The sequence below is a fragment of the Talpa europaea genome, assembly GCF_964194135.1.
Source record: "Talpa europaea genome assembly, chromosome: 8".
NCBI classification, from domain to species: Eukaryota; Metazoa; Chordata; class Mammalia; order Eulipotyphla; family Talpidae; genus Talpa; species Talpa europaea.
Genome location: NC_140075.1, coordinates 58039272 through 58051732, shown reverse-complemented (window position 1 = coordinate 58051732; position 12461 = coordinate 58039272). Strand labels below are relative to the sequence as shown.

At 52.5% G+C, this 12461-nt stretch overlaps 1 protein-coding gene across 1 annotated transcript; it reads right to left on the bottom strand.

The window, feature by feature from the left end:
• Positions 1-1605: 1605 nt before the first annotated feature.
• Positions 1606-10980, bottom strand: CD276 (CD276 molecule; the record flags this gene model as incomplete). The annotated part of the gene is made up of 8 exons (XM_084240182.1): positions 10813-10980; positions 8129-8467; positions 7656-7952; positions 4069-4203; positions 3062-3103; positions 2068-2103; positions 1735-1800; positions 1606-1619 (listed from the first exon to the last, which is right to left on the bottom strand). The coding sequence occupies exons 1-8, from the start codon at positions 10889-10891 to the stop codon at positions 1606-1608; spliced, it is 1008 nt and encodes a 335-aa protein (XP_084096308.1). The 5' UTR covers positions 10892-10980.
• Positions 10981-12461: the final 1481 nt, after the last annotated feature.

Genomic DNA, 12461 nt, shown 5'->3' with positions numbered 1-12461 from the left:
ATCTGAATTTCATGGAAACAAGAAAGGGGAGAAAGCGTCAAAGGCCAGGAGTTCTAATTTGGGGAGTGCCAGAAGCCCTTGTCTGTGGTCCCAGGGAGCAGGTGTGAGTGGCCACAGCAGTCTGACCAGCAGCTCCCCCTGTGCTAAGGGCTGCCCTCCAGGTACCTGAGGGAGACTATCCTGCCGGCTGCCTCTCAATCCCCATGAACCTACTCACCTATGCTCCTACCTCCCTGGCTCCTCAACCTGGCCAGCTTTCCCTTCCCATCTCCCCTGCCTGTCCACCAATCTGTCTTCCCAGCCTGGCCCACTTCCCTCTGCTGGGAGGAAACCCCCTTCTTCCTTCTTCTCGCTGATTCCCCAAAAGCAATGCTGTGGGGATCCTCCTTCCCTCTGGCTTCTGGCCTCCCTGTAGAGAAGTACCTGGTGGGTTTTTACCCCCAGCCCTGTCACCTCCCTGACCTGAAAAGAGAGTTTAGAAGAATGGCTGGGGGAGGGGGTGTCCCTAGCCTTCCCTCTCCCATTCTCAGGGCTACCTGTCCCTGGAAGTAGCTCTCCTTTCTGGGGACCACCTCTGTGCTTCTCCAGCATGGTCTGAGGGCCCGACTGCTGTGTGGGGGAGCAGGGCCAGGAAGCCACCACTCCACACGCCAGGCCACAGCTCTCTTCAGAAACCAAGTGGACATTTTATCTCCATCTGCCGGGTCCTTGTATGCCTCATTTGGTTCAGAACAACAGGGAGAACATTTATTTCCCTCTCTCCAGACCCCAATATAGGCCTCATTACTGCCACTGAACATTCTACAGCATTTTAAAGCTTGCTTTAGAGAGCCTTTCTGCATTTGTCGCCTGGCCTAATCCTGACAACCACCTCATAAGGGAGGTATGACAAGCTTTTGCCCCATTTCACAGATGAGGAAGCAATCCCTGGGAGGTCATGGGCACAGACGAGAGCCAAGGTTTCCTGCCAGCCAGGGAGCTCTTTCTTCAATACATCACTGCCTTTCCTAAAACCTCTCACTGCTCTTCACAGAAGGCTGAGTCTATCACACACATTAAATTTTGCACAGGTATCTGAGTCCCCTCCCCACTGCCTCTGGGCATTTCCTGAGGACAGGGCCATAAACTTCCCTTCTCCTGAGAGGAAAGCCAAATATAGAGATCAACGTCCAAGAATTGGGTGAAACTTTATTTCCTAAAAGAGACACCAAAGCAATCCAGGAAAGACAACATTTGACAACCTGCTTTGACTCTCTAAGTGGAAGCCACCCATATCTGGGGGCTAATCTGTACCAAGGAATATTTTTTTCAAAACACACATTTCCACATAAACACATATGCAGTTGTTGGCTACTTTCAATAAGAAAAAATCTCCTGCTAACCTCCAAGTGACCCACTCCCCAATATCCACTCACCTGCCCCCTACTCACCCACCAAGATCAACTCACCACCCTCCACACTTGAAAGTCCCTAATAACGTAACTGCTGCTGTTAGAATACGGGAACAATGACTGTGAACATTCACTAACCACCCATGAGGCACAGGAACAGGGCTGCCCGTCTGAAAAGACATTTCCTAGCCTCACTTGTGTTAGGAGTCCATCGCTAGGTTCGGACCACTGGGATGTAAACAGACATGTCATGAGGCATTCCTAGTCAAGCCCTAAAAAAAAATGCACACCCCCCGCCCCCCGCCCTTGTTTCTGCAGAGGACATGGGAGCTGGAGTAACTACCTTGGACCCGGGTATAGAAGCTTCGAGTTGAAGATGTCAGAAAGCAGGTAAATGGAAACTGGACACCTGGGGCCATAAGGTACCCTATGCTTAGGCCATTACAGGAGAGAGACACAAACTCCCATCCTGGGCAAGGCTCTGCCACGTTGGGGTGTTGTTAGAGCAGTGGGGACCTTGGTCACTCCTCCCTCTGTCACATCACAGCATGCTCTTCTGGGGAGGGAGCCTCAGGTCCTAGGAAAGGGTGGTTATCACCCCCACCTTCAGTGACCACCCCCCAGCCTGCTACCCTCAGTGGGCACACACGCGATCTCAAGTGCTGTGAGCCTTTACCTTCTTTGCCTTCAGCGTTTTTCAGGGGTCGCAGGGCTGTAAAAGAAGAAGGAACACAGTTAGTGGAAAGTGGTGGGGTAAGGGGTAGGCAGAGGGACGGGAGTTCAAAAAAGTGAGGACTAGAGGACTGGAAGGGGGCAGGGGGCAGTGAGAATCAGAGGGTGGGGGCACCATCACAGCAGCCCAAGTAGAAGTCTTCTCTGTCATCTCTCACTTCCCTCTTTGAACCTCAGTATTCTGTGTCTGTGCAATGGGGACCACTCCCCTGCCCTCCAGGTAGGAGAGATGTACAATGCATAGGATCATGCAGAGCTGACACCAAATCTCCCAGCCATGGCTTCTCCCCACTCCTCCCTGCTGCCAACTGAGCATGAAGAAATGAGGCCTGATCCCAGGGCTGTCTCCAGGTGCCACACCCAGACACAAAAGCAGAGAATTAACTGGCATCATTACAGCAGTCCCCAGGTATCAATTTCCTGCCGTTCCTTCTGTGGAGGTGGGGAGGGAACCAGCATCTGCTGGCCGTGTCCCAGATGGCTCGGTGAGAACAAGTCCAGGAGCCCCGGGTGGGGAAGGCAGTGAGGCCTCCAGCAGCCACAGGACTTAGGAACATAATATAATGAGATGACAGGTTGTGTGCTAACCCTCACAACCTATGAAGGTAAGCAGTGATAATGAAGAAAGTCTCAAGAGAAGCAAAGCAACTTGCTGAAGGTCACTAGTTTATATGAGCTGAATCTAGAACTGAAACTAAGGTGTCTTGTCCCCTGAGCCCTCACAGCCCCCTAGGAAGCCATGAGATTCCACAGTGCAGGGTCACTCAAGGTGGATGGGCCTCTAATGGGTCAAGGCAGGCAGGAGAGAAGAAGCAGCACTGAAGAGAATCAGGGCAGATCTGCCTGCAGGCCTGGGCAAAGATCTGACTCCAAGCACAGGACACACTTTCACCCTGGGTCCTTCCCTCTGCCAAGACCAGCTCCATGCACACACTCACCCGTCTTGGATCCTTCTCCATCTCCATCCGGGTCCTCAGCTCCTGGAAGAGCAGACAAAAATGTTGCCAGTCCTACTCTCCTCACTGCACTGCACTTGGAATGCAGGCTGAGCAGCCTGGACCTGAGGTCCTAGTGCTGGTCAGAGGCAGAGCCTAAGACAGCACAGAGCAGAGCCCTTGGCAGATGAGAGGGCTCCCAGCTGGGAGTCCACTGGGCCCCCAACCAAGGACCAGCAACTCGTCCCTCCACCTGACCATCCATCCCATCACCTCACCCATCTACTCATTCCCCTACCACTCTGCAGCATGCACATCCACCCATCCTTCCACTGCCCACCCCGCCATCTGCCTGTCACCCCACCATGCAGCATGTCAACTACCCAACTCTGTCCCCAATTCACCTGGGCTCTGTTCTTCCGGACACCCAGTCATCTGCTACTTCAACCACCTGCCACTCTCATGCTTCTTCACACGGGTCCCACCTGGCAAGGTCGACTCACCCACTCACCTACCACTCACCAGTTAACGTATTCACCAAGGTCAAACCACCTGTCAAACTCGCCAGCTACCGCATCCAAAGGCCACTCATCCTGACTCCCCAGTCAGCAAATGGCAGTGGCTTCAGACTCTCCCACTCTAAGGCCGACACACTTTCTCACAGTGACACACAAACCCACTAAGCATCCCACTTGTCCTGCTCAATTTCCATGCTCTAAACCTACTCTTATTCACACACACTTACTCCCTCCCAGTCACACTTGTTTGCACAGACACATTCATCCCCTCGTCATGCTCAGCCCCACGTGCCCACCGCTCACTTCACTCCCCTCCACACTCATCCTGCCACATTTGCATAGGCCAGGCAGGCTCACACTTGTTCACACACACAGCATACTCAGCCTCAAGGTCACACAGGCACAATTCAGTGGCACTTGCATACCCCCAACTCATGCTGACACTGGAAACTGACACCTACATGAAGCACCAAAAGACACACTTTCACTCACCTGCATTCTCCTCCTCACAGCTCTGTTTGATCTTTCTCCAGCACACGAAGGCCAAGGCCACCAGCAGCACAACCAGACAGACAGAGAGTCCCACAGTCACCCACAGGGCCTCAGGAGGGAATGTCATGGGCTGCCCTGGGAGATAAGTAGGGAGAAGAGGGAAAGGCTGTCATGTCTGACACCCATGGCCCTGAGGTCAGCACCCACTGGCTTCAGAGTATGAATGGGAGGCTCATACTCACAGTGCTGGGGCCCAACACTATGAAGAGAACTCAATTAAGCTCCCATCCCCCTCACTCATACCCCCTCTAAACCCTGACACGGCTGTGGATGGTGTGGACATGCCCCAATCTGGCAAGCCTCATCTAGTTGATGAGGCTCAACAACCTTCTGGGGTTCCTGCTGACATTAGATTAATGCTTCAATCTCAGGATGATTCAAGCACATCTACAATCTGACTGCTGACATCCCTCCTAGAATTTCTTTCTAATTCCACCACAGGAGCCTCTGCTTCAGTCAAACTGGTGTCCTAGCCGTTCTCTGCAGAAACCACTGGCTCCTTCCAGTCTCCACACCACTGCTGTCAGTTCCTCCTATTGAAAAGTATTCCCGAACTCTCCATCTGGCTCAAGATTCACCTCCTCCCGCCAGACCCCCTCACTACTCCAACCCCACCTGGTGATTCCCCTTCCTATAGCTCAGGAATCAGTAAACAGTGAGCTGCAGACCAATCCTGTGGTCTGTTTTTGTACAGCCTGTCAAGTGAAATGGTATTTACATTTGTAAAGGGTTAGGAAGGAGGAGGAGGAGGAAGTAGAGGGGGAGAAGAGAGAGAGGAAGGAAGGAGGGAGAAGGAAGGGAAGGGAAAAAGAACAAGCAGAAGCAGCAGGACAGAGATGGTATGTGACCCTCAAAGCATTAAATATTACTGTCCAACCCTTTACAGAAAATGTTTGTAGGTCTGTGTGTTCGGATGAGGGCGTGCACTAAAGGTGCCAGGGAGAAGACTTAGATTCACCGAAGATGAGGCGTCTTGGCCAGCGGGAAATGCAGCCGGCCTCCTACCAGCTCTCTGGACAGGAGGGAAGGAGCTGAGACACACCTGGGTCAGAGCTAGACTGTTCTGAGCATTATGTGGGTTCATGGTGCACATCACCCTCCAGCCCAGTCCCCTGACCCATGCTGGGTCCTGGGCAGAGGCCTTGGGAACACAAAATCTAACAAAAGACAGTGCTGCTTTCCTGTGTGCTCTGGAGCCATCAGCGCCAGCAGCCCTGGGCAGAAGATGCCAGGAACCATTCAGCAGTGGAGGCCCTGGCACAGAGGCTGGCATTTGCAGCAGATCTGGGTGTAGCTAACAAAATGGTTACTCTGCACAGTAGACACAAAGGGACCCATCACCCTGGGAAGCAGAAGAGGAACAGTTGACAGGAGTGGCCCAGAAGCCAGCCCATGGAGCACATGGAAGAAATCTGTATGGAACCCCCAGGTAGGGTTTCTACAGCAGAGGAGGGAGCTGAGCCACAGAAATATTCCAGGGAAGAAGGGGCTCTTTCCGTGTTCATCCTGTGGCTGACCAGTAAAAAGCAGGGTTCAGACTTGAATATTCAGGCTGCAGTGTGAGTTCCACAAAGCCCCCTCCTCATAGAGCATTAACCTCCAGCCAGTACAGGTGAGACCAGGCTGAAAAACCAAAAGTCTGAATCCCAGAATATTTTACAAGGCACAAAGCTGCCCAAAGCGAAATACAGGCCAAGGGCTCCAAAGTAGGCCAGCCCTGCTCTAACAGAAACAGGAGGCTGGTGGCGGGGAGAGAGGAAATTAGGCTGAGAGGCTAAAAGTCGTGTCCTGATCCTGGTCCATCTGCTCACTGCAGGGTGCTGGAGCCAAGGTCCATGGATCCCCAGGGATGAATTCAGAGGGGCCCCCTGCAAACCCTCAACATATAAATGCAAACTACTGCATTTATCATTTATCCAAAATTTCAAAGAGGTGCCTGACCCCCCCCCCCCCCACAGAGGCAGCGTCCTTGTACTGGTCTGTGGCCTTGGGAAAGTCCTCTTTCCAAACTAGCTTCAGCTTCCTAGTGTCTGAAATGAAAGCACTTTATATGTTAGCTACTGCAGTTTGAAATAAAGATTTTTCTCTGAGGGTGAGGTAAGCGCTCTCCAAGCAATCATGTGTATGCCACAAACCCTTTCTGCACAAGTAATAAATATCCATCCAGGTAGGTGCAGATGCTCCCGAAGACACCTGTCATGGAGCCCCTGAACTCCCACCTACCCCTGGAGACTCCTCTCTCTGACCATGCCCACCCATTGTGATCACTGCCCTGAATAGCTGGTATTTCTCATTCTCTCTTATTCTCTCTTGGAAGTCATGGGAAGGGAAACAATGAAAACCATGCAGAATCTGCTGTCCTGACCCCAGACTATGCGGGGAGGTCCCTGGGAAAGCTCAGTCGGCCGAGGGGGAGAGAATGAAGAGCCAGACTGAACTCCAAACACAGATGGGGACTACCTTTCTCGGCCTGTGTGTGAGCCAGAGTCCACAGGGGGCACACTAAAGGATGGGAAGGGTGTCTGGGCTAGGAGTCCAAAGCCAGAGATTGAGGGAATCCCAAATGGAGGCACAGATCTCGTGCTTGGCCACATGAGGGCAGCAGAGACAGCCCAGCCCTTCAAGTCGCCGTCTTGGTGGAGCTCAGCTCTGGAAAGCTGACATGGATGTAGGGTAAAGTAAAAAGTATCAGGCTTTTCTGCCCTCCCGCCATTAGGACAGATGAGGGAACCCTGTGGTCCTGAATGCATGCCTGATGGCGGGCACCTGGAGTGGGTACACCTGGGCTGAGAGACTGAGTTTATAAGGGCGGCGTCACAGGGACACCAGCAGAAGCAGGAGAGAAAGAGAAGCAGAACAGAAGCCGAGAGAAAAAGAGAAGCAGAGAGAATGCCAGAGAGCCCAGCTAGAGTGAGGATTTGCTGGGGGCTGGGAGGACTGCCAGCCTCCCAGCCTCCCAGCACCCCTGCCTGCCACATGCCTGGTAAATCTAAATAAAAGCCTGCAAAAGCCACTGAGGACTCTGACTCCTCCTTTACCCGGTCTGCTGGATCAGAAAACGTGCCCCGTGCCCTGTTCCTGTCCTTACATGGACCAGGGTGAGGGACTGGCCACCTGGAGGGCACCAGCTGTCTCTCCGGATATCAGAATCAGATGGCATCCTGGCTACAACACCACCTTCTCATCATCAGGAGCAGTTACCGCAGCAAAGTGCTGCCTCGTCATGTCCTTGCGCCACGCCCTAGACCTCCCGCCCACACCTGGGATCTATACCTGATTCCAGGCAGACACTCAGCACCCTGAATAGAACCACAAGTGCCACCTAAAGTGTTTTCAGGAGGCCAATATTACAAATGATTCTTGTTAGCTCATTAAAGCAAGTTCTATAAGCACTTTTGGGTGGAGAATTTGAGACACCTGAAATGTATAAAATGTAGGAAAACCAAAAACTCTTCTGACTGCTAGCTCCAGTCTAGAAAAAAGCGACAGTTCCTCCACTCATCTCCAGCTGTTGGTCTGTCCCTTACCTGTGATGGTGACCGAGCCGTGAGCATCCTGCTGCAGCACCGGGTTGCGCACCAGGCAGCTGTAAGTGCCATTAGCTCCCAGCACCACCCTCAAGACGCTGTGCACGTCGAACAAGCCCTGTTCGTTGGCCATCTGCGATGTGGTCACATTGCCAGTCAAGGGCACACCCTGCCCGTCCTGCCAGAACACTTCTGCCTCGGGATAGCCGCGGTAACTGGAGCAGGTTACGGTCACCATGTTCCCGGGCCTCAGGTCCTTATTGGGCTCCAGGGTCATGCTGGGTTTCGAGTAGGGAGCTGGAGGGGCGCAGAGGGTAGAAGGCACAGGTCAAGGTGAGATCAAGCAAGGGGGCATGTTGGAGGAAAAGCGGTCCTGGGGTTGAGTACAGGGGTCAGCCTTAGGGCAGAGGGTTAAGGGGTCGTGGAAAGGGTGAGGGATATACCAGGGGAGGGCACCCCCTTCCTGCGCTCACCTGCCACCTGCAGGCTGACTGCAGCACTGCCAAAGTCCCGGATGCTCACGAAGCAGGTGAAGCTGCCCTCATCAGCCACGCGCACACGCTGTAGCCTTAGAGACGCGTTGCCCTGAGCCAGCAGCTCAGGGAAGAGCGCTGTGCGGTTGGCATAGGCGCTGCCCTGGTCGCGGCCCTCTGCGAAGCTGTGCACCAGCTGCTTGGTGTCGGTCAGCTGCCAGATGAGGCTGAGCTGTGCCAGGCTGAATCCGGGCTCCGGTGAGAAGGAGCAGCGCAGGGTGGTGTCCGTGCCCACCAGGGCCACCACGGGATCTTCTGGGACCTGGACCTCCACAGCGCCTGAGGCGGGGACGGAGGATCAGCGTGGGCCAGAGAGGAAGACCATGGTCCCCATCCCCTCTCAGGTTAACTCCAGGCCCTTTCCACCCGACCTTCAAGGCCTGAGCCCAAGGTAAGTTTATTACTTGTGGTCCTCATTCAATCAACGTGGCTACATTAAGCACCTACTATTTGCCAAAAGTTATAACACAATGGAGAACAAGACCAAGGTCACATCCCTACAGAATTTACATTTTAATGGGACAGAAGGACAAACTGGCACACAACTTCTCATTAGCCTGTGATGAGGGGTGTGAAGAAAGATGACAACTGATTAGAAAGTAATGTGGTGGCTTTTCCCGAAATCTGGCAGGTACTTTGTACCTATGTGCTGGTCTTGTTTCTCCATTAAGCGTATATCCTCTTTACGAATTGGGAAGAAGAGTCTGAAAAGAATGTATGTATATAGAGGTTGCTCTGGTAATATAGGTTAATGGAGGTTTCTCTGGATGAGAAAGGATCATCACAAGTTTTTTTTCTATTTTCCTAAGCTTTTATGCAAGAAAGAATACTCGAGCTTTCAAATGTTACTACATTTGACTGTAAGGCACAGTCTCTCTAAAGAAATACTAAACTGAGATTTAAAAGGAAGGAAAAAGAGTCAGTTTAAGAGTGTTCCAAGTAGAGGGGACAGCAGGTGGGAAGGCCCTGGGAAGACCCGGCTGGCAGCTGAAAATACCAGAAAGGCACAGCCAAAGCCTCTGGACAGGGGGGCGGGTCCAAGCCAGACTACAGAGTGCTTTGTGACAGCAGGGAGGAATTCAGGGTTTTCTGTGTGCAGTGGGAAGTCATCTGAGCATTCTGACTGGGCATAATCTGGACAGCAGTGCTTGAAACACATTCTGATTCTGCAGTGAGAATGGACTAGTTCTTTCAGCAGTCCCTGTAAGAAGCAGTGATGGCTTAGTTTCAACAGGTGGCAGTGGTGATGGAGAGAATGAGACAGATTCAAGGTTTGTGAAAGAGAGAGAATCAACAGGCTTGCTGATGGATTGCAGGTCAGGGGACCACAACCTTCACTGTAGGCAGGGGGAGCATACCCAAGAAACCCACCGCCAGCAGGTTCCCCTGCCACCTATCCTGTGAATTTACTCTGCGGCATCCCCACCCAGTAATCTCTCTCCACCTGTTCCAGCTTTTCTGTAAGAGCCCTGAAGTGAAGCAGAGGTCCCCACAGCCTTTGTGTTGTGTGGGTGTGCCTCTACCCTGGCATTACCATTCTTGGGTATGGTCAGTTAAGTATGTGCTTTGGGTACCAGCAAAGCAGACATACTCAAAACAAGTGAAATTCAAACAGTCTTGACACAAAACTTTTGAATAAAGCACTCATTAAAGGTTTCTTGTATTTAGAAAAATAACACTTTATGATTAGTATTTTTATTGTGAATTATACACAGAGGGAGTTATAATGTTGCCGTGCATAGAGATCCCAAAGGCCTTTAGCTCACCGTGGAGTCCTTGCTGCCTCCAACCAGCTTGAGCTGCTGGGTCAGTGTACCCCTTGTAAGGGGCATTTAGGGGATGAAATCCAGAAAACATCCTTTGTCTAGAGAAATCAGAGCTGCCATGGGTAGAGATGTACTTCCTAATTGTGACCAGCAGACGGCGCCAGACACCTGGCTTTGTCTTGCTGGTGGCCGCACAAGGTCGTTTGTCTGTCCCCCTCACCTTCAGAGACAGAGATTAGAATTTGAAAGATGAAGAGGATATAGTTATTAAAGTAGCTGCCATTATTGCATTCTGGCTCTGTGCCAAGCACTACATGGAAAGATTTACATCATTTACTCAACATGGCTATTGAGTACCTACTATGTGGCTGGCACCCATCCTGGCACTGGGAATAGAATATGCTCTTTGAGCAGTAGAGGTAATAATAAGCAAGGAAATGCTTAATGTGTTAGGTGGAGATAAATGCTGGGGAGAAGCATAAAGTAAGACGAAGGACGTGGATTGCTATTCATACAGGGTAGCCAGGAAAGCTTGCTGGAAAGGTGATATTAAGCAAAGATTGAACAAAATGAGGGATCAAGTCATGCAGTCTACTGGGGGCAAAGTTCCAGCAGAGGGAATAGGATGTGCAAAGGCCCTGGGGAGGAAAAGGAATGCACACAGTGTGTCCAAGAAACAATATTATCGCATTTACTGTTCACAAGAAATGTAAAGTGAGTTGTCTATTAGATCCTAGAGGTAGAACAAATATGGACAGGGCACAGGGGAGATCGCCAAAACCTTCTCATCCCTGCTGGAACAGTGAGGCTGCAGGAGCCAAGATGGGAGTGGGTGCCCTTCCACGCTGCTCCCCTCACCTGTGAGGCAGAACCACAGGACACCCAGGGTGGTGGCCACGGGCGCACTCCTGCCAGGGCTGCCCCAGCGATGTAGCATCTTCCCGTGAGGCAGCTGACAGCTGGGCTCTCCGTGGTGGAAGGCTGGCCCTGCCTGTGAGGAAGAGGAAATGAGGCCTTTGGTGAGGTTTTTGTGTCAAAAGGTCCTCCCCAAGCCTTCTGTCACTTCATGTCCCCTGGATCAGCTTGGGGGGAGGGAAGGCCTCCCTCCCATACCCAAGGCTCCCTGCCGAGTGGTGTGTTTTCAGAGATGCAGGCAGGAGGTAATTGAGTCACTGGGGAGGTTGAACCAGAGGAGGCAGGGCAGGGCAGCTGGGATCCACCTTTCAGACCTAAGATGTTGGTATACTGATACAGGGAAACAGCAGCAGGCAGCAGGCAGCAAGCAGAGCTCAGTTAGCTGCTGCTGCTAGAATATGCACAGCTCACCAGCTGGCAGGGCAAAGGAGGAGCTGAGGCTGCAACCAGACTTAACAGGCTGAGAGGTCTGAAATGTGTCCTGAAGGCAGCTGGGATCACTGGAGGCTCATGATTACCTGGCCAGCACCTGCAGGGTCATGGGAAGCCCTGGGCAGAAGGGGTGAGCAGGTCTGGGGGAAAGCAGCGCTGGGGGACACAGGGAGGATGGAGCGGGGGTGCGGGGGGAAGCATAGTTTTGAGCCCAATAACTAGTATGACATCCCCCACATGAACATGGGGGCTTAATATCAGGCATATGAGGTCAGCAGTGTTGGTGCAGACTCTTCAGGGCAGAGTTCAAGGAGGCACCTGGGTGTATGGCGGGGAGGGGGTCTGGAGAGATGATGTTAGCTAGATAAACATGTGCATGGAGTGACCAAGACCCACCAGAAATGAAGAGGCCAGGACTGTGGCTACCGTAGGGCTGGAGCAGGACTGAAAGGTAGACCTGAGCCAGGGGACCCCCGGACCTCCCTGGGTCCAGTCCTGCTCCCAGTCCTGGCTGCCCCTCAAGTTGTCTTCCTTGGGTTGCCTGTTCCTACTTGCCACGCTGCTGCATCAGTCCTGTAACCAGTGTCAGCCTATTGCAACCCAACAGTAATGCACTATACTGGTGCACAGGGATATACTGATGTGTATCCCTGCGGCACTCTCTGAACCACATGGGGTGGTCTCATAAAGAAATGAGCACCTGGCAAAGTGAGGTGACATTGTTAATATGACGTCATTTGCTGGTTAGCACAGCTGAGGATGGGGTTTCCCAACCTTGTGTCAAAACTCTGCCTTTCGTGGAGCAAAGCTAGCAAACCTCATCCATCAGCAATCATTAGCATCAATTCCAGTCACGGTCTCCCAGCCTCACCCCTTCTGATTCCAGCCAAGCACCCCACCCCCACACACCCAGCAGCTGGGCTGAGGGACTCCCCCAGGCCAAACTGGGTAGCCCAGTGCTACCCAGCTTACACACACACACACACACACACACAGTTGTCTGCAGCAGGGAAGCCCTAAGCAGCCACTTCCTTCCCAGATGCTTCCGGCCAACCTGGCAGCCTCCACGCCTGTGGCTGCTGAGTCAGCATCCTTCCCACTCCATTCATCAAATCACCCCCAGCGGGCACCGCATCCTGTCCTCCAAGGGCCACCACAGC